At 54.4% G+C, this 21,796-nt stretch overlaps 1 protein-coding gene across 2 annotated transcripts in view; it reads left to right on the forward strand.

Moving 5' to 3' along the window:
• Positions 1-21,796, forward strand: part of SRRM3 (serine/arginine repetitive matrix 3) — a 53,032-nt gene that overhangs the window by 1,137 nt on the left and 30,099 nt on the right. For both annotated transcript variants that reach the window (XM_037815316.1, XM_037815317.1), the window contains exon 2: positions 19,470-19,740. In XM_037815316.1, coding sequence (XP_037671244.1) covers positions 19,508-19,740 — 233 coding nt within the window. In that variant the 5' untranslated portion in view covers positions 19,470-19,507. The remainder of the gene's footprint in view (positions 1-19,469; positions 19,741-21,796) is intronic.

A 21,796-nucleotide genomic window follows, 5' to 3' on the forward strand; every position in this document is an offset into this window, starting at 1 on the left:
GTCTATGTCAGATTCTTCCCCAGCCAAAAATAAGATGAAGATGGCTAAGAAATTGCTCCCACACCATACCAGCTTTTTGTTTCTTTAACTTTATGCCCCACCCCACTCTGCCGTGAGGGATAGAGGAAGTATTCTTGAAGAATGAGTAAAGAGTTGATTGGATTTTAAGAGATGGGGGCAGGTGGGTAAGGAGTTGTGGACTCTGAAGTCAGAGAGACATGGGTTCAAATCCAGTCTGTGTGACCTTGGGTAAACCATTTAACCTTTCTGGGCCTGTTTCCCAATCTGTAAAACAGATATAGTGTTAACAATATCTCCTTCGTAAGGTGTCGAAAGAAATAATCTCAATAATTGTTGGTAAACTGCTTTTAAACTGTGAAGTGCTAGGTGAGTGTTAGTAAAGACAACATGAGCAAGAATTTCTTGAGGAGCTGGATAAAGGTAGGAAAGTTCCCAGCATTGTTTGAAGTTCGTTTTTCTCTTCTCAGAGGAGGTGGACATTTGGTTGAGGGCCTCGTGCGGGCTCCATGCTAGGTTCAATACTGCAGTGAGTTAATACTCACAAAATCTTCACAGGGAAGGCATCATTGCCCTTATTTCACAGCCAAAAAAACGAGGCGTGAGTGAATTTTCCAAGGTCATGAAGCCATCCTGGCTGTCTTCTCTGGGACAGGAGTGGCACTGCTCACCTGTCCCAGCTTCTTGATGTCAAGGCCCAGTTGAATGCCAGTTTCTTGATTCATGATGCCAGTTTTACAGGTGGGGAGCCTGAAGCCTAAGGGTGGGGGTGAGCAGCAAGGTGAAGAGGTGACTTCTCCAAGGTCACTGGGATATTTGGAGGTGGACTGTGCTCTGAACTGACCAGCTGGGGGGGTCGAGGTCCCACCCCAGCCCACCCCTGCCACTGTCACACCTGCCAGTGGGGAAGTCTGGGTCTGGCTGGCCCATCTGCTCACTGCCGCACCCACTTCTCACCTCCTCTGCCTGCCAGCCTCTTGCTGACCTCAGCAAGAAGCTGGTGCCTGCATATTCTTTCCTGAGTGGTTAGATCCCACCTCTGAGATGGGGCCGTGGTCATAAGCAGCTGCCAGAACTGCTAGGGGAGCCTCAGCTCCAGACTTTTCTCCTCCTCTGCCCACTTCTTACTGCCCCCAGGAACAAAATCGTAGCTCCTCCTGTCCCAGCAGCCAGTCAGGGGTGCCAATGAGGAGATGAAAAGAGGCCAGCCTCTGCCTCAACACCCACACACACCCAAGTCTCTGCCATGGGCCTGTCACTTCACACACATGATCTCACTCATCCTCGCATCACCTTGTGCCAAAGGGGCCACAGTCTCCCTTTGACAGAGCTGCAAAACGAGGCCCAGAAGTGTGACATGACTTTCCCAAGGTCACAGAGTGTAACCCAAGCCACCTGCCTCAGGGGCCCAGGATCGCCACACCACCACTCTCTCCTCAGTTCTCCAGGTCCTCCTGAGCAATGGGATCCATCAGGGCACTGTGGGCAAGGACAGGGGTAGGGTGGGGGGAGACAAACAGTGGAGGCAATGGAAGTGTTCTGAGACAGGAGTCCAAGGACCTTCTCTCTGGACCCACCTCTGACCCTAGTTCACTGTGTGACCTCTTGGGCAGCTTCCTTCCCATCTCAGGGCCTTAGTGTCCTCAACCATAAAAGGATGGGATGTGACTAGATGACTTTTAAGGGCCTTGCTAGCCCCAAGATTTTAACATTTCTGTCCCTCTAAAATTTCTGTATGTTGGATTGCCTTGCGATGCCATAGGCAGAGGTAGAAGCCACCTCCAGGGATTCAAGCTGAGATTTAAAATGCACCTTTCCCTCTCTCCCATCTACAGACTTGGGGTCTAAAGTGAAGAGGGGAAAATATAGCTTGGAGAGGCCCAGAGTCTCACGTGAAGATCCCAGGACATTTTGGGTGAGCCATGATTAGGTCCACCCGGCGCAGGGAGTGAGGTGGGCTGCAGGGCCTGAAGATGCCCTCTGCCCCCTCCCAGAGTTGCTCCAAGCCAAGGAGGACCCAGAACCCACATGCACAAGTTCAGTATACAGGGAAGCAACAGGGACATGGTGGTTGAAGCTTATTCATGCAGTCTTGGGAAGGGAAAAGATTTTGCAACTGATGTTCTAAAGAGAAGATGCCGGGTCTGCAGAGGGCTGGGTCAGGGTGGCTGCTAGTCCAGGCCAAGCAGGAGGGGTGGCCAGGAAGGCAGTGGCTGAGAGGCTCCTTCTCCATTCTAACAACTTGGCTCAGTGAAAGGGACTTGTTGGGGGGGGTGGAAGGCTCGGTGAAGGGGAAGGACTCAGGTAGTGGGGGCTCAGAGAAGGGGAGGGCATTCGATGAGTGGGAGAAGAGTTTGAAGATGGGGGATTCAGTGAGGAAGAGGGGATAAAAGGGAGAAGTGAGTTCAATGAAGAGGAGGAGGTCAGAGAGATGGGGTGCTTGGGGAGGGGATAGAAAGATCAGTGAGAGGGTGGGAGACCCAAACAGAGGGCTGTAAGATGGGGAGGTCACAGAGTGTAACCCAAGCCACCTGCTTCAGGGGCCCAAGGTGTTCCCCACCAGACCACTCTGTCGGACCAGCTTAGGTCCATGTGGTCAACAATTCTGGGCTCCTGCTCCTTCACCTCCTTCTGGCCCCAAGAGGCCAAGCCGTGTCAGTCCCATGTCCTGGAGAACCTGCCATGCAGTGTGGGGCTCCAGGGGGCATGGCCGGTGGTCCAGGTCCAGGCTGCCCCAGCTGACTGTCAGCCTGGGAGAAAGGCCTCACTGACCATGTGCTCCTTGGCTCCAGAGCAGCCCCCAACCCGCAGGGATCCCCCAGGAGCCAAAAGCCACCAGCCCATCCGTCTGTGGTGCTGCTTCCTCAGCACTCGGCTGGCCTCGGCCCCAGCCTCCTGCCGCCCCCACCCTGGCCTCCTGCCTGCTGCAGAGGCTACTGTGCCAGCTGGATCTGGCAGGCAGTGCCACGGCTCCCTCGGCATCCGGCTGGAGACTTGGAGGGCTCTGAGGGGGCCTGGGCCCCGTGAACTGGACCCCGGGGTCCAGGTGGCTCACTGGCCAGGGAGTTCTTGGCCTGCCTGCTCTGGCAGTGAGACCCCTCCCCTTACTGAGCCCCATCCCCACCATCAACCTGGTCTCATTCCCCAGAACTCTCCAGAATGGAGAGAGGTAAAAGTAAGTTTTATCAAATTGTTTTGATTTTAAGAATGGCACATCCTCATTGTGCAAGACTTGGGAAATATAGAAATCAAGGAGAAAATAAAAATCATCTATAATCCCACCATCCTGAGACAATACTGTTGACCTGGTGGAATATTTCCTTCCAGGCTTTTTTCCATGCACTCATAGATAGAGTTAAACGACAGGAGTCCTCATTGTTAGGGGTAGATGGTATTCTATTTTTCAACCTCTACCATGAGTATTCTCTAATGTCTTTAAAATCTTCAAAAAACATACCTTTAATGGCCATATAAAGGCTGGGCCTGGATGAAGCTCCTCCCAGGGAGCCAGTGGGAGCTTGGAGACAGCCTCCCTGCGCTCCTGCCCTCCTGCAGTACACCCTCCACTGTGGGTTTCCCATGGAGAGGATGGTTTGGGGCCCAGGACAGGGTCAGCCAGAGGCTGGGGTCTGCCTGCTCCCTTGGCAACTCCTTCTCTCAGGGACCAAGGGAGGTTGTGGCCAAAGCTGCTGAGAGTGGGGCAGGAGAGGGTCACACATCCCCGGGGAGGGTGAGAACCAGGGTCCAACAAGGCTTCAGGAGGAAGAGCCCTTGGGATATTGGGCTCCAATATCCCAACCTCCACTCTCAGGTCTATCAGGTCTGTTTCCTCTCCTGTAAAATGGGCACATTCATACCTGCCTCCACGTGTGAAAAAAGAAGTGACTCAGATGATAGGTGCAAAAGTGCCTTCACAAGGGTGAAACCCAGTGCACTCCCGAGAGGTGCCCATCACCATTTGAGTGTGTGAGATCATACGGTCAGCATTTATTGAGTGCCTACTATTTTCTGGGCATGGTATGAGCACCAGGGACACAGAGGTGAACCAGACACTGTCCCTGACCTTGAGGAGCTCCCAGGCTGGTGGGAAAGGAAAGCAGTTGGGGGAACTGACAATGATGACTATTAAGGTTGTACTAGAACCCAGAGATGTCACAGTGATGGGGGCAGCCAGAGGAGGCATCCCGGAGAGGTGACACTTAAGTTGCATCTTGAAGAATGACAGGGAAGGAGCCAGTCAGAGAAGACAGAGGAATGGCATTCCAGAGAGCAGCATGGGCTCAGGCCAGAGTATGTTGAGTCCTGGATGAATTAAGGGGATCACGAGTTGTCTAGAGGAGCCGTAGCACAGAGGGTGTGCCCGGGAAAGAGAAAGCTCCCAGGTGACTGTTCAAGAACCTTGAAAACCATCGTAAGAGCTGGGAATTTCTGTGGAAAGCAAGGGGAGCCATGGAAGGCTTTAAAGCAAGGTAGTGAAGTTGTCAGATTTGCACCTTCAGAAGCCCTCACTCGGGGAGAGGCAGGAGAGAGAGAGACCAAGGTGCAGACAGGACCGGGAGGGAGCTGCCGTGTTCACTGGTATGGAGGGGACAAGTGCCTGAGAGGCACCTCTGGGGGATTTGACCGGGGTGTGTGCTCTAGTCTAGGCTCACCCAGGGGAGAAGGAAGACCCCTGGGGCAGAGGCAGAACAAGAGCTGGGGACACCTGCCCCCCACCTTCCCCAGCTGATGGCACAACCCACGTTATCAGACCCCAAGCCCCAGGTTGGGGATGGGGGCTTCAGGGATGGCTGAGAAGCCAAGCTGCCCCTTTCCCCCAACAGGGCATCAGAGTGGCGAGGAAGGGACACTGGGGCACTGGGCAGGGCCACTTGGGCAGTCCTGTCCGTCCTCCCTGTCTGGCCCCATCTGGCCCAGGCTTCTTGGTCTACCTTTTATTTTCCTCGGAACCTCTCTCTCTCCTCTCTGCCTCTTGCATTCTCTCTTCCTCTGTCCCCTGCTCCTCAGACCTCAGAACACAGCAAGTGGGCACTCGTTTGCTCATTCATTTATTCATTGCACATCAGCTCAGCAGCTCCTCTGAACTTAAAAGCTCAGTTATCATGTCATCCTGAGCTCTGCCCTAGGCACGGGAGAAAGTCCTTGCATCTGAGCAGCCCTCAGTCTGGGTCTTGTGGGGGAGGCAAGGCTGGCAAGCTGGTGAATGTCTTTGGATGGAAGATGGGTTATGGGGGAGCACCCCAGGGTGGCCAAGGCACTCATGGAGTGGGGAGGGGCCACCTGCCTGCCTGGCTTTGGGGCAGGCTTTGCAGATGGAGGTAAAGGATGAGTTCAAGTTTGCCAGGGGAGGAAAAGGGAAGGGCATTTCTGGCAGAGGCAACAGCATGAGCTGAGATGCGGAGGAGGAGAACACACCAGGCCCTTGGGGAATAGTGTGGCTGGAGAGTCAGGGTGCAGGGGCCTTGAGTGCCAGGCAAGGGAGTCTGGCTTTCTCTTGTAAGCAGCAGAGAACCCAAGAAACATCCCCTTCAGGTAAGCGCACGGCCGGAGCCGTGGCAGGAAGGTCACCTGGAAGGGCGAGCGTGCTATGGACAGATGGAGAGAACGGGGGACCCACGGGGAGTTTTCATGTCGTACTGTGGCGTGGCACCTCCCAACGTGGGCCACCTAGAAGCACTGCAGCCACTGTCTCAAGGTGCAGAGCTCCTGCCTCAGTATTTCCAGAACAGTCCATGAAAAGCAGACCTCTAGCACCCACCCAAAACGACTGCTTTGGAAGCTGGGTGTGGGGCCTGGAATCTGCAGTTTTAAAGCCCCCAGGTGACTGTTGAGAACCTGTGCCTTGTTGGCGTCACACGAGCTGTTCCCTTGGCCTGGGAACACTTTCCCCTCCTCTTCTTCCTCCTTGACCTTCAGAGCTCAGCTCAAATGTCATCTCTGTGAGGCCTTGTTCCAAGCTGTCTCCTGGTGTCCCACAAGTGCCTGGAGCTGTTTCTTCTGTGGCCCCCTTTGCACTCTCTTCTCTCTGGTTGTGAAGCCTTGTTTGGCATTTACCACGTACCAGGCATGGCCCTACGCCCTTCCTAGGTGGTAACTCATTCAGTCCTCCCAAGGATCCTAGAAGTAGCCAAGTTACGGCTGAGGAAGCCGAAGCCCAGAGAGGTGAATACCTTTGCCAAGGTCATCCAGCTAGCAAGAGTGGAAGTTCAGCCCCAGCACTCTTCTGTGCTGCCCCAGACGGGAGCCCTTGGGGGGCAGGGCCTCTGTATACTCCTTGTTGCAGAACCCCAGTGCCTGCTCAGGGCCTGGCATGTAAGATGTGCTGGGTTCCCTCATCTGTAGGATGGGCTTAGGGATGGTGACTCCCTACCAGGGCTGCTCTGCAGCTCCGGGGAGCCCCTGGCTCTGGCAGGGGGAGTAGGCTGCGGGGTGCAGGCTGTGGGGTGCTTGGTCTGGAGGCAGTGGAGGGGCGGAGGTGGGTGCCACGGAGGTGGGGACTCCTCTCTGGGTTTTAGGGTGGAGCAGCTCCCCAGACAGGAGGCCCTTTTCCCCCTCCTGCCCTGGAGCTTCAGACCCTCCCACAGAAATCAGATCTTCTCAAACCTGGACCAGGAGGTGGGGCAGCAGCTGGGGTGGGGGCGGGTGTCCCCCGAGATCCTGACAAAGGTTCCAGGGCCGGGGGAGGGGCATTACTCAGAGAGGCCACTGCTATAGGAGCAGCCCCACTTCCAGTCTGACCTTAAGGGGGGGATCCCCCTTCCCTGAGTAGAGGGGACCCCCACCCTCACCCTTGCTGCCTCCTACCCAGAGCCGGAGGTTACTGTCAATGATGTTGCTAATTAACTGCTTAATTAACTATTTAGGATAATCAGATTAATTGACATTAATCTGTTGCCATTTGTCAAGGACCCTGAAAAGTCGTGCCTTTCCGAGTTGAAGTGTGTGGTGGTGGGCTGGGGGTTTGGGAGAAGAGCCAGGGTGCTGTGGGGTGCTGTGGAGCGTGGGGCGAGCGGCTGGCAGGCAGTGGCCACCAGGATGCCACCGAGGGACAGTGTCCACCCCCGGGGCAGCCCTGGGCCCTTGAACTCCCGAGTGCCAGCTCCCCTCACTTTAGGGAACTCATCTCTTCCTCTCCCTTCATTGTATCAAAAATAAAAAGTTTAACGAGAGAGACCCCGGGGGGAAGAGCAAGACACTTTCCTTCCTCCAGCCCCAAGGGCTGGAAAGACATCGGAGGGGGAGAGGCTTCAAAATCCTAAATAAGTCGTGATCTAAGTAGGTCACCACAGAACCACTGCTGGGCTGAAGCACAAGGAAGGATGAGCAGGATAGGGGAGATAAAATATGCAAACCATTAAACTGTGATAAAATGATCAGATTTGCATTATTTAGTCAATTACAGCCCCCAAAACCCACAGTACATTTTTAGAGCTGTTTAAAAACACAACTTACAGTTTGAAATTATAGCACTTGGAAAAAAAAAAAAAAACTACTATGAAATGCAGCCTACGTTTTGGGGGGGCAAAAAAAAAAGAGAAAGAAAAGCCAACCCACTCAAAAACGGGAGTGCGAATTTGTCTTCAGCGCCGTTCCCTGGAGATTAAGTCCTACGTTTAGTCCCAGGGCCGGGCTGGGAGCCAGGAGCCTTGTCTTGACCTTTCTGTGGACTCCCTGAGGGTGCCTTGCCCTCTCCAGCCTCAGTTTCCTCAGTGCTGAATTCCAGACCCGTTTTCCCGAGAGAGGGCTTGCTGGGGCAGGGAGGTGTGAATTTAGAGTATTCTGGGGGTGAATACAAATGTAGGGGGAGGAAAGGGATACATTTGGGAGGGAGGATTGATCTCCCAGCCTTGGGCAGCTCTTCTGGGGAAGAAGGGGCTCACGGCTTGGTAAGGGGAGATGTGGCGATGCAGAGAATGAATATGGGGTCGCTCGCTCCCCCTTTCCTGCCCAGTGCTGCAGCCTCTGGGGGAGGAGGGACGGGGAGAGTAGAGACTGTTGCCTAGCAACCAGAGGCGCCTCTGGATGGGTGGGAATGGCGGGCGAAGCTCCAGCCCCCAGCCCCGGTTCTCTCTTTGATCTCACCCAGCCCAGCAGAAACCTGGGGGGAATGCCCGGGGCAGCCTGCCTGATTAGAGCTGAGTCAATAAAGGGAATTTTCCATCCTGAGATTGTGGAGGCAGTGGAGGCAGCTGTTTGGCTTTTCACGTCACCCTCCCCATTGGGAGGAAGGGGCTGTCTGTCTGTCCAGCACACACCCTTCCTGATGACAGTTGCAGGAGATGCATATCACTGCCCTAACTTTGTTTCCTTTCAGTCTTGGACTGTCAGGGGATTAGAACCCAATCGTTTCCTGACCCCACCAGCATGCAGGCCCCTGACTCCCAGTCCAGGTGGGGAAATTGAGGCCCACAGAGGAAAAGGGACCGGGTCATACAGCTGCTGGCCCATCCTGCCCTTCCTGATACCGGAAGGAGTGTCAGGGCTCTGCCAGTGTTACTGAGGGTCAGCCCCGGAGGCCAGCCTGGGACGGTCCGCAGAGAGCACGGTGTCCTGCCACGCAGGTGGATCCCCAGGACACTCCTGAAGGCCATCTAGTTTGCAGCCACCCCAGGAAGTGATCCCACCCCCCAGGCAGCCTGTCCCATCAGTGACAGCTCCATCATGAGAAAGTCCTTTCTCAGGTTAAGCTGAAGCTGCTATCCCCTATCTCCGAAGGCTGCAGCCTCCCTGAAGGCCCCTGGAGACCCTGAAGGGGAGCAGAGCGGGCAGGTTTCCTTTGTTCCACTAGAGCACAGGGCAGGGGAGATTAAGATGTTACTTGCTTTGTCTGTTACCTGTACAGGTCTGTCTCCTGGGTTGAATGACCACGATTGCCTGTTCTGATTTGTGCTGCTCGTCTATGCCACTGGTCCACACTGGTCTGTGGGTTCAGAACTCATGCTTTGGCTGGGGCTGTATATTTCCAAGTTTCGGTGTGACCTGTCCTGGGCTACCTTTGTCCACCGTGATCTCACCTGAGCTGCCTTGCCTGTACCGTGCACACCTCTAGAGGGAGCAGGTAGCTGCGGCCTCCTTTTCCCTGAAACCTGCCACCCAGACACTCCACTCTGGGAACCAAATCAGAATCAGCAGGAACAGGTGCCCTGGCTGATGGGTGGGTGCCTGGGTGCCAGACAAGTCCTTTCTTCATGTGTTCAAGGCAGCTGGAATCCAGGGTTCACGAAGTGTGGACAATTTGACAGTGTGGCCCATGCAGATGCCGACATACACACATAGTCTGAGCACACTGAGAGAAGGAATCGAGGCTCTTTCCCACTGAGGAGCCCCGGAGGTGGTGGTGGTACGAAACAAGTAGTGAGCTCCCTGTCAGCACAAACTCAGGCTGGAGCTCGACAAACATCACAGGCGGCTGCCTGGTGCCAAGCCCTGTGTTGGGCACCAGGGACACTAAGATGGGTGCAGCCCAGTCGCTGCCCTTGCAGACTTCAGTGGTGATTGAGTGAGCTGAGGGCTGAGAGCAGTAATCAGAGGGCCAGGCTCTGGGAGCAGAGTAGAGGCGCGGCACCCAGGGGAGGTCAGGGAAGGCTTCACAGAGGAGGCGATGCTCGAGCTGGGTCTTCTAGGATGAATGGAGGGGGAAGGGCATTCCAGGCACAAGGAACAGCATGGGCCAGTGTGTTCTTGGGTGCCACAGAGAGCACAGGATGGGTGGGGTCAGGGACCAGGTTGTCTGGGCTTTCTCCTGCGGGCAGCAGACTTGCCCTCCCTGCCTGGCCTGCCCTGGACAGCCCATTTGGCTCTGGGAACATCCCCAGCCCCAGCTGGCCCCATTCCACAGCACAGACTGGGACTGCGGGGAAGGGACTGGCCTCAAGCCCTGTCAGGGCATGGCTGGGGAGGCAGGGGACAGACCATAAGGGCTCTGGTCTCAGCTCAGCACTGTTCTGCACCACCCCCCACCACCACCATCAACACACAGCCCCTGCCTGGGGGCTCTGGCCAAAGCCTTCCCCAGGCTCCAACAGGGGCAGCAGGAAGCTCCAGCTGCTGAATAATTGAAAGGAAGGCTTTCAGCGGTTCTCCCTCCCCCCTGCAGCATCTTCTCCAGGGTTGGGTAACAAACAGCAGCGCCAGCATCTCCCGAGAGAGAGCCTCCAAGGAGGCGGGGAGGGGCTCACTCTGGTAACCCTTTCCCTGCCGGCCTGCCCACCTGCCTTCCACCAGGATCCTTCCTGCAGTGGCCACTGGTCTATACTGGGCCATGTGGGCTTGTATTGGTGGAAAGCAACCTGATTGGCCCATCTGTCTTACAAGTGTGCACTGATTTAGAATAGTACTTGATCTACCCAATCTGTTCTGATTTATACTGGTCTATATTTTCTACCGGTCTCGCTCCCTGCCTGTTGTGGTTTAGACTGGTTGGCATTGTTTATGGATAAACATTGTTATGGATAATAACAGCTAATAACACTAATAACTCAGCTAATATCAGATAATAACTCAGACATAGAACTTACTAAGCACCAGGAAATGCATTGTACGCATGTTGTTTATTCCTCGCAACCACCCCGAGAGGATGCTACTCACCTTAACTCCATTTTACAGCTGAGGAAACTGAACAGAGATTAAGCCACTTAGTAAGAGATTTGAACCCAAAATTTGAACCCAGATGGGTAGAGCACTACGCCACTTACAGATCAGCACAGGTCCTTCTTGTTTAACGGGGACTGGGCTGTCCTTTGGGGTCGGAACTCTCTCCAAAGCACAGGGGCCAAAATGTAAACCTGACCATGACCTCTCCAGCTCAACACTCTTCACTGGCTCCCTATTGCCCACTCAACACCCTTCCCTGCTCCTCCGCCTGAACTGCAAGGCCCTCTGTGGCCTGGCCCCTGCTCCTTTCCTGGTGCACTTCCTTCCCTCCACTTGCCCCACACTCTCTGCCCAGGATATTTGAACCACCAACTCCTACTTATGCTTCAAGATCCTTCCTCCAGGAAGGCCTCCAGCCATGCTTCTCCCCACACATCCCAGCTCAGTTAGGTGCTTCTGCCACTCATCCCCTATCACAGCACATGTCTTGCTGCATTATAGCCATCCACCCATGCTTCTGTAACCAACCATCTTCTTCTGTGCTTCTTTTAACCATCCGTCTGTGCTTCCTTTCTCTCTTGCCCTCTTGTGGGGCCCAGAATAGCCACTCATCAAGAGCTACACCATGAACAAGTGGCTCACTCCCACCTAGAGCTCAGAGGGTATCTCCCAGGCCTGTGGCCCTCACTCCCCAGCTCCACCCTCTTGGGCAGAAAGCACAAGGGAGGGTTTCCAGTTTGTTATGGCCACTGCTTGATTACCTTTGGGCCCTCTCCACTCATGCAAATGCTAGCAGACCAAGTTCCAGAGAAGGGTACCCATGGAGAAGGCAGAGGTTGGCAGGAGGAAAACACCCCCTTCTCCCTAGTGCTCCAGAAAACACGTCAGTGTCGTGGGGGTGGCCTGGCCTCCATGTCAGGGCACTGTGGGGGCACAGCTAGATTCCATGGACAAGATAGAGATGGTTTTTCTTTTCCAGCTTGATAAAAATGTCTTGATACACCACTACTGTTGCACACTCATTTTTACAAAGATTTGGGCTTAGTTTCACAACCTAAGCACTTGGTTTTATGTGTGTTTGTCAGTTCTGTCATGTTTCTGACAGTTACAAAGAATTTTTTTCCTCCAGGAAATTCGGGAGGAGCTGTGCCCCTCCCCACCCCCTCTGCCCCCACTGGGCTTTTTCTTCAGATGGTGTGGTCTTAGGCCCCGGCCCCCACTTCCACAGGATCACAGCTTATGACATCATGCTTCCCTTTCCATCCTGTAGCTCTTAGTCCAAGGTTCCTGGACCCTGATGTGCCCTTGCCAGGAGCCTGTGCTGTCCCCTGTCAACACCCCACTCCCTTAGCTGGAGAAGACTCACCTTTCAAAAGGCCATTTCAAACATCATTCCCTTTGTGAAGCCTTCCCAGACCATCCCAGGCAAAGGTAGAACTTCCTGGTCTCTGGTTTGCTCCCCATCTCCAGGGTGTGTCAGGTTCTGTCTTCATGACAAGCTGGTCACTGAATGAACAAAAAAATGAATTATTACAACCCCCCCCAAGGCAATGGAATTTTGTTTCCATTCTGCAGATGAGAAAATAGAGGCTCGGGGAGGTTTAAAGTTTTGCCCTGGTCACCAGGCAGAGATGGTCGAGCCAGGATTCAAGCTCAAGTCTTCTGACTCCAAATCCAGGGCTCCTGTCTACTAACTACCCCCTTTACTGGAAGATGGCAGAAAGACCTTAGTGCAAGGAGGTGGCTAAACTGTGTGTGACCACAGATGGAGAACTTAGTTGAAGCTGTGGGAATCTGTAGCTTTGAGGGGTGTAGAGGACCTGAATCCCAGCATTTTTGCTGGGGAGGTGGATGTCTGGCAGGCAGAGGCAGGGGAAGAAGCACCCAGGGAAAGGGGTGCTGCCCTTGGGCAAGAGTGGCTTCCAAGCCCCGGGAGCAAAGGTGGTTCCCGGGTCTGGGATCGTGGGCGCTGTCCGTGGTGCTGGAAGCCTGACGTTGGAGGAAGTGGCCCGGGTCATTCCAGCAAGCTCTTCTGAGTGATGTTCATTCCTTACCCCATCTCCTGCCTGGGCTCCAACCTCTGCCCTCTCCCTCTCTACCTGCACTCTCCCCAGACAATCAACCATCCTGCTCACTCTCTGGTTTCAGTCTTCTCCAGCCATATCACAACAACTCCCAAATAAGGGCTCCAATGTCACCCTCCTGAGCTCCAGACCCATGATCATCTCCACCTTTATGTCTAGGGACTCCTCACACTTACCATGTCCAAAACAAGATGGGTTGCTACTGACGAGTAATAATAATGTTCATCAGTACCATTTATGAGATCTTCATTGCATGCCACGCACTCAGTGCTAGCATCTCACAGGCATTTGTTCTTTATAACAAACCTGTAAAGAAGGTGCTGTTATTATTCCATTTTATAGGTAAGGAGGCAGACAGAGTTTAAGTTACATGCCCAAGACCACTCAGCTCATGAGTTACCAAAGGGCACAGCCCTGTCTCTCCCTCATACTAGGGCTCCCCAGGCAAGGCTGGGTCTCCCCCTCAGACCCTGATATGATCCACTGCTTACTACAGCCTACTACTCCCATACAGACCCAGCTAGGCCACCACTGACCTTAGCATTCTCCCCCTCTGAACCCCTAGTAAGTGATTATCTCATTAGCTGAGAAGCCTCCATGCCCATCAGCAGCTGAGTTTCTGAAACAGACTAGACCCCACAGTACAGACGGGCTGTTTCACCTTCAGTTACTCTCCACCAGCAGGGCTGGACGGGCAGGCACCAGCAGCCAGTCTATGCTCCATCCTGTCTGCATCCAGGCCTGCCCAGGGGACCCAGTTTTGGCCTGGGGGAGGGGAACTAGCCCAGGGACCCAGCAGTGCAGCTTGGAAATCAGGGCTCTGGCCCTTTGACCACTTCCTGACTGGCAGAAGAGGGGGTGCTCCCATCAGCAGGCATCAAATTAGAGCTTCATGACAGTCTGCATTTGGGTTTGGTTGGCTCCAGCATCTGTACTTGCTCTTGGGACCTGACCTGGTATGGCACTGGCCCCTGGCTACATCAGCAAGAAGAGGGTGGGCTGGAGGTATGGTGGTGAGCACATGGAGCCAGGGTTGCCCAGGTATCCTAGTTTTCCAGGGCTGATGTACCACAGACCAGGTGGCTGCTTAAACAACTGGAATTTATTGTCTCTGCTTTGAAGGCAAGAAGTCCAAAATAAAGATGTTAGCATGATCATGATTTCTCTGATGTCTGTAGCATTCTGGTGGTGGCTTGCTGGCAATCCATTACTCAATCTTTCCCTGTGTTGCATGGCCTTCTTTCTCCCCATCTGTCTCCTACTGCTGTGTCCAAATAACCTCTACTTATGAGGACTCCAGGCACACTGGATTAAGCCCGCCATGCTTTGGTTTAGCCTCACCTTAACTAAAAAGGTCTTCAAAGATCCTATTTACAAATAAGACCACATCCACAGAACCAAAGGTTAGGACTTGTGTCTTTGTAGGGAACATGATTCAAGCCTTAAAGTCAGACTTCAAGAGCAGGAAAGGACCTGTGGAGTCATTGAGACGGGCTCCCTCATTGTTGAGTGGAGAAACCAGGGATCAAAGGAAGGCAGGGACCAGCTTAGGTCAATCTGTGGTAGACAAAAGACTTCCTGTCTGCTGCTCTACCTCCAAAGAGTTGCATGTCACTATCCCAAGGACCACAGCAAGTTAGGGTTGGGGTTGGGTTAGGGTTATGGCTCTACACTCCATATTTGCCAGTCTGTCCCCCACAGGCCCCTCCCCCTCAAGCCTCCCCCAATGAAGAACTTTGCCCTCCATGTTCCTCATCATAGTAAATGGCCACACCATCCATCTGGTCACCCAAGCCAGTGCCATCCAAGATACCTTCCCCACCCCACATCCAATCAGTCACAAATCCTGCCAAATCTTCCCATTTATCTCTTTCAGCCTGGTCTAGACTCCACCCGTTCCGGTCTCCCTACCTCCTATTCCACCCTCCTCCCACCCCCACTGGGAAGCCTGTCTTGACCAACCAGGCAGGGCAGCAGACACTTCTGGATTTCCTTAGTTTCTCCAGTTATCTTTCAATACCCAGCACTGCTTTGGATGTGTTGGTCAACCAAAGAAGCCTGTGAGCACCACGTCCCCAGCCTTTCATAAGATGGAGCTCAGAGTAGATGCTGGGTGACTATTGCTTGAATGAGTAAATACAGTGTCCATCTCCTGTTTGAACAGCTCCTATAACAAGGAGCTCACTCATCATGGATGAACTGCTTGGCTCTTTAAAAGTTGGTTGTTTACAAAAAAATTTCTTTCTTAGACTGAAATCAACTCTAGCTGACTTCCCTGCAGGAGTCCTGGCTTTGTTTCCTGGAGCCACTCAGATTGGCTGGATCCTAGCTCCTCAAAGTGTGGTCCAAGGACCAGCAGCACCAGCATCACTTGGGAACTTGTTAGATATGAAAATTCTCAGGCCCCATTCCAAACCTACTGAATCAGAAACTCTGGGGGTGGGACCCTGTTGTGTCCTAACAAGCCCTCCAGGTGATTCTTATTCTCAATAAAATTTGGCAACCACCACTCTAGACCACTCACTCCCAATTGCTGAGCCACAGATGGGCTGTACCAGAATCACCCGAACATTAGAACACTCACCTTCCGAGATTTTGATTCAGTTGGTCTGGGGTGGGGCCCAGGTAGGTTTGACATATAAAATACAGAATGGCCTATGGGATGACCATCTAAATTTGAATTTCAGAAAAACAATAGGATTTTACTCTAAGTATATCCCAAATATTCCATGAAATTCAAATTTAACTGGGTGTCCTGTATTTTTATATGCTAAATCTGGCAACCCTAACTAGAGCCCTCCACTTTTAGAAAGCTTTCCAGCAGATTGAGCCAAGTTTGGCTTAAATCCTCTACAGTCCTTCAAGTATTTGAAGATAAGGAATTCTAGCCACCTATATATTCTTTTCACCTCCCCATTCTAGAAATTGTATTTTTGTTGATGCAACCTAAGATGACATGAACTTTTTGGCCACCACATCATGATGTTGACTCAAATTGAGTCTGTGACTATTTAAAATCCCTAAATCCTTTCTAAATACGCTGTTGTTAAATAAACTATGTCTACCCCATTCCAACTTTAGAAAGTTAGTTTAGGACCCAGCATCAGCATACCGCATTACTCTCTATCCTGTTTTGCCTTCTTAAATTCCTTCCATTTTTCCAGTCTTTTGAGTCCATTTGGATCCTGACTACATTTATGAGCCCTCCCAGGTCATGTCCTAGGTGAATCCGATCATCAGGCTGTCAATGTTCCCATCCAGTCGATGGCAAACATATTGGACTGGACATGGCTGAGGACAGAGCATCATGAGCCTCCACTAAATACCTCCATCTAATATGACATTGACCCATTCATTAATCAGCTCCCTTTGAACATAGGTCAATCAAGCGATTGCAACTATATAGAATATTAGTACCTACCAGCACAATATCTCCTTCTTATGAAATCTCATAAGGATTTCATAAAAGATAATGTCAGATGCCTCACTGAGAGACCTCGTGACTATGGCAGCCCCCTGGTCTGCTGGCCCAGCAACCCTGACTTGGAAGGAAGGGGGTTAAGTTAGTGTGCAATGACTCCTTATTAGGAACTCAGACGTCATCCTTTTAATAACCTGACTCAGAGTCCTGCCTGGCTCCCCTCCAGCTCACCAGGTGAAGTTGCTCAGATCCACCATCTGTTCTAGCGAAAATCCAGGCTGCAGCTGCCCCCTCCTATCTTCACACCCTTCTCCTTTCCTCCTCAGTTGTTTCTAAGGGAGAACTTTCAGCAGCCTAGCAGTCCTCCCAGGCTTTCTTCCAGTGCTAGAGAGAGTTTCTCAGGGTCTGGAGATCTGAGTGCATTCAGAGCTGCTCCTGCCAGCTCCCCCTCCCCTGCCCTCAAGGAGCTCAGCCGAGTTCTAGGATGGAGAGTCTTGCCCAGGTCAGAGAGAAGACATCCAAAGCAGCTTCTCGAAGGATGTGCCTCCAGGGACCCCTGCTGGGGCCTTGGCATTTTCTACCCAAATTGCTAGATGCTCTGGGGAGCCAGAGATGAAGGAATGGTCCCCTCCCCTCAAAGCACTCACAGTCTAGAGGGGGAGACAAATATGCAAACAGACTGAACCCCAGCACGTGAATGGCATAGCAAAGAGACTGGGCAAAAGCTGTGGGAACAGGAGGAGAGAATGACTCATCCTTCCCCCTGAAGAGGGGAAGGCTTCCCAGAGAAGGTGACATTTGGGCTGGGCCCTGAGGATAGTGGAGAAGAGGGGGAACAATCCCAGCAAAGGGGAACCGCAGGGGCAAAGGCACAGGAGAGTGGGAAGGCATGTCTAGAGAATGCTGACCAAGGCTGAGGGTCTGGACGTTGATTGCAGGATGGGGTGTAGCAAGGGATGCAGTTGGTTAGATTGCATAAGGCAGAGTGTGAATGGCTGTATTAAGGACCTCCATCCCCCTTCCTTCATTTGTTCAATCAGCATGCATTGGGCTCCGCGTGTGGTAGGCACGTGGCCAGTACCAGGAATTGAAATCTAAACTGCTTTCAGTCCTGGGGAGCCAGATCTGCAAACCTGCAGTGACAGTATAAGTAGGAAGAGCTCTGGGAGGGTAGCACCAGCCAGAGGGGTGAGGCGAGTCTTCCAGAAGACAGTGATGCCTAAGCACAGAGACTTGGAAGACAAGCACGAGTCAGGTAGAGAGGATCCCAGAGAAAGGAAGAAGCAAGTGCAAAGGCCTGGAGGCAGGAGAGATGGAGAAAGCATGTGAGGCGGGATGTGGTGGGGGGGTGAGGACAGCCTGGGAGGCAGGGCCCTGTCACCATTTTAAGGCAAGGTGATGGAAAGCCACTAGAGGCTGTCAGTCAGGGCCTGGCATGGCCTGATTTGCTCCTGGACTTATCTCCAAAGTTGCTGATGGAGGATGGACGGAAAGAGTTCTGAAGGCAGGGAGGCCAGGCAGGATGCTGCAGCAGGGGAAACGGAGGGGACGGAACTTGGGTTAAGGTAATAGCAGGGGAGTGGAGGAAGTGGACAGGTGAGCAAAGATGAGAAGAAGGGGACAAAGGGTCAAACTTGACAAGTGAGATGTAAGTGGCTGGGTCAAGAGGGGTCTCCAAACTCCATATGAGCCTCTGGCTGAGGTAACCAACAGATGGAGGGGGTCACCCAGGAGCCAGGCACAGTGGCTGAGGTGGGTGGGGAGAAGGGCTTGTTTGGGGCAAGGTGAGTGAATGATGCTATGGAGCCTCCCAGGAAAAGCTCCAGTGGAGCTGGGGGGCAAGTCTGGACTAGGTGATGGGCCAGCAGGGTTTGGGGGTGAAGGAAATTCTGAGAGAGGTGGGTGAGAAGGGCAGCTTTTGTCTGGAAACCTCCAGGAGCTGCCACCCCCTCTCCTGAAGAGTCTAAATGATGCTCTCAGTCAGAGGTGGGGATCAGAGGTTCAGAGAAGGCCACTGACTTCCTCAGGGTCACACAGCAAGGGGTGGAGGAGCCCAGCCTACAACCTAGGGACTTGGGACTCTGGGGGATGGACATGTGGAAGGAGTTTATGTTCTATCACCACTCTCACCCCCACCACTCTGTCCCCTTCAGAGCCTCTTGTGCCTCTCATAGCCCTTCTTTGCCTTTCAATCTCTGTGGCTCTGAATACCCACCCCACCCCTATCTCTGAGGCCAGTAGGGGATGTGTATGGGGGGGGGGTAGTTACAGGGATGGCCCATACAGGCCCAGATATGCCCTATTCCTTCTTCTCTCCCTGCCTCCCTCCACCCCTTCCCTCCTTCCCGTCCCACTCCCTGGGAATGAGGCCTCCCTGTTGCTTAGCAACCAGCAGAGCCTGGGAGAAAGGAAATAGAAATAGCTCAAGAGGTGCCTCCCCACTGATAAGATGGAGATCCTTGGCCGGGTTGGGGGGGGGGGTGCCTGTGCCTGTCTGCTCCTCTGCTTGGGGCCTAGCATGCACATAGCTGGGGTGTCTTACCTCCCAAGCCATGCTGACCCCCACCCCACCAAGAGCCCGCAGCGGGGAGCTGCTGCCTGTGAAGCTAAAGCCAGTGCCACATCATCTGAAGCAGTGTTTCGAGAACAAAGGAAAAGACAAAGGAGGGGACAGTCCAGTGGGCTTCCACCGGGGCAGACCCCTCCTGGAATGTTGGCTCTGGAGGAGCTGGCCAGATCAAAGTAGGAACTGAAAACGACATCTGGGGTGGGAATGGAGTTGCTCCTGGAGAAGGGCCATTTTCCCAGCTCTGCAGGGCTGCCCGGGCACCAGATGGTCGAGGAGGGTGCACAGGTGGTCTGTGATCCCACAGGCCAGAGCCAGGACAATGGGTGGGACGGCAAGGGGAGCGAGGTTTAAGGTGATCCCGAAGAAAAACAAGGATAAAACAGAGTCCCCAAGGCCAACTGGGTTGAGCAGGGAGTTGGTGAGGTGTGCAGGCAGGGGCTGGGTGGGGGTACATCGGGTGCTGGTGCAATGCAGAGAAGGTTGCCCCAGGTAGATGCTACGGTCCCTTGAGACACCACGATTCCAAGCCAAGGGCCCTTAGACGCCATCTAGCCAGGCCTGCATCCGCCCACCTTACAGGTGAGAAAGCCCAGCGTCCAATCCCTTCTCATGCCCTGAGGTGTGACCCAAACGTGCAAACCCGCCGCCTGCACCCCTCTCCAGCATGAGGCGAAGCGGATTAGCACTCTGAGTGGACCCTTAAATCTCCAGGATTAACCGGGCGCAGAAAGGAGCTTAGCAGGTGGCCGAGAAGTGACCATCCCGCCTCCCCTCTGTCCCGCAGGGCCGGCGGCCGAGGCAGCGGCTCCGGAGCCAGCCGCCATGTCCTCCACGGTGAACAACGGGGCGGCCGGCATGCCGTCCCCGCCCGACGCCGCCAACGGCTTCCCGCAGCCGGGCGCCTCCTCGGGGACCTGGCCGCGGACGGACGAGGAGATGCGCGCCGCGGAGCCGGCGCTGGCGAAGCGCGCGCACCGCGAGATCCTGGACCACGAGCGCAAGCGGCGCGTGGAGCTCAAGTGCATGGAGCTGCAGGAGATGATGGAGGAGCAGGGGTGAGCCGGCCGCGGGGCGCTGGCGGCGGCGGGGAACGGGCTACAGGCCCAGGCCAGGCGGGGCTCAGGCCCGAGCCGGGGCCCAGGGCGGGGGTCGAGGGGTGGGGCTCGGGTCGAGGGCGGAGCGGAGGGTAGGGGTCGGGGGGGCGTACCCGGAGGGCGGGGCTAGCGGGGCGAGGGCGGAGCCAACGGGCGTTGGGCGGGGTGGGCGGAGCCGGAGCCGAGGGCTGGGTGGCGGCCCTGGTTCGGGCCCGGAGCAGCGTCCCGGGCAGGTGGCCTGGGTGTGCGCCAGTCGGGGTGGAGCCAGTGCAAGCCCAGCTCCCCTTTCATTTATTAGTGTACTCACTCAATAAGCCGTCTTTGAACGCCTGCTCTATGTCAAGCTCTGATCTGGGTCTCGGATTTACAGAGTCCAAAGGAACGCTGTCCCTGCCCTCCAGAAGCGCCTAGTCTAGCGGGAGAGAGAGGAATGTGAAGATCAGTGAGAACTCGAGGCCTCGGTTTGGCTTTCTATAAAATGGGTGGATGGAGCTGCCCGGAACTGCCAGTGGGCTCTGACTGTAAAGCAAAGACTGTCTGCAGTTTCAGCACAGGGATCCGGGCTGCCACGCAGAAGCCGGCTCAGCTTTTACCCTGTTAGCTAGGAACCCGACTCAGGGGCACACAAGTGTGCCAGGCACTGTGCTGGGCAAGTGCCTGTCATTCCCTGTCCTCAAAGACCTCCCCCCGCCACCACACACACACACACACACACACACACACACACACACACACACTCCCCAGTCTAAGAAGGGAAACAGGCATGTTCTTGACCAACTCCACCAGGAGGCAGATTTAAAACCAGTCATAGGACAGGAGAGGGCCAAGTGCTTCAGGAGCTCGGAGGAGAGGTTCTGAGAGGGGCCAGGGAAGGGCTCCCAGAGAAGATATTAGGATGGGCCTTGAAGGATAAGTAGGAGTTTGTCAGGCTGGGAAGGACAGGGTGTGGGAGGACACCAACAATCAGTTCATCCATCCGTCAGTGAGGGTTTAGGGAGTCCCCCCCACCCAGTCTAGTGGAGACAGGACAGCCCCCACACCTGAAGCTGGAGGCAAAGAAACAGAGAATAAATGGTTCCCTGTTTGTGCAGCTCCAAGGAAAGCTGGTGGTCCCAGGAGCTCCCTTTGGTATCTGCCCTGAGTGCTATGAAATTAGGGGGCTGGCTGCCAAGGGAGTCAAAGTGGGGGGATTGAGGCCTGGAGCTACATCTGGGCCAGATACGGCCAGACCTGCAGGTCCCCTCCTCTGCAAAGCAGTCCCCCGAAACCAGACCCTTGTTTGTCCATCCAGGCCTCCTGGGATACCCAGGAGGCAGCCAAGAAATGGGCCACCTCCCTGTGCCATCCAGAAGGACACTGAGGCCCAGACAGAGACCACCAGCCACTTGCTGAGGGCCGGCAGGAAGCCAGGGCCTCAGACAGGGGAGAAGAAGGGAGAACAGATACTTGGTGTCACCTCCCAGCGAGGACCAGGTGGCAGTGGGAAGGCTTCCTGAGGATAGGGGTTCATAGATGGGAGGATGCTGCAGACAGAAAGGAGGCCTCCAGCTGGCGACGAAATCCTGTTTGATGAGCCGAGGATGTGGGAAGCGGAAATGAGATCCCAAGGGGCGGGGTTGAGTGGGAGGCGGGGCGTGGAGTGTGGGCCTTAATTAGACCTGCAAATCCTGCTGAGCTGGCAGACTCCCGGAGGGTGGGGCCTGGGGGCAGGTGGGCGGGGTTAGGGAAGGAGAGATGACAGGGACAGATAAGGACCAGCCTTCTGCACTTTAATCTTGGAGACTGCCCCTCCCCCTCCCAGAGCCCCACCCCCTCATTGAAGTCCTCCCCTTCCTGAGCCCCTCTCCCTCACCAAGCCCCCTCCTCTTCACTGAACTTCCCCATCCTTCCACTGAACCCCCATGACCCCTCCTTCACTGAGCCCCTCCTCTCACTAAGCCCCCTCCTTGAGCCCCCAGCCCCTCACTGCTCAAGTGGGGATCATTAGCGGTGAAGGCAGACGGGTTGAGAGTGATGG

Source organism: Choloepus didactylus, chromosome 21, assembly GCF_015220235.1.
Source record: "Choloepus didactylus isolate mChoDid1 chromosome 21, mChoDid1.pri, whole genome shotgun sequence".
NCBI classification, from domain to species: domain Eukaryota; kingdom Metazoa; phylum Chordata; class Mammalia; order Pilosa; family Megalonychidae; genus Choloepus; species Choloepus didactylus.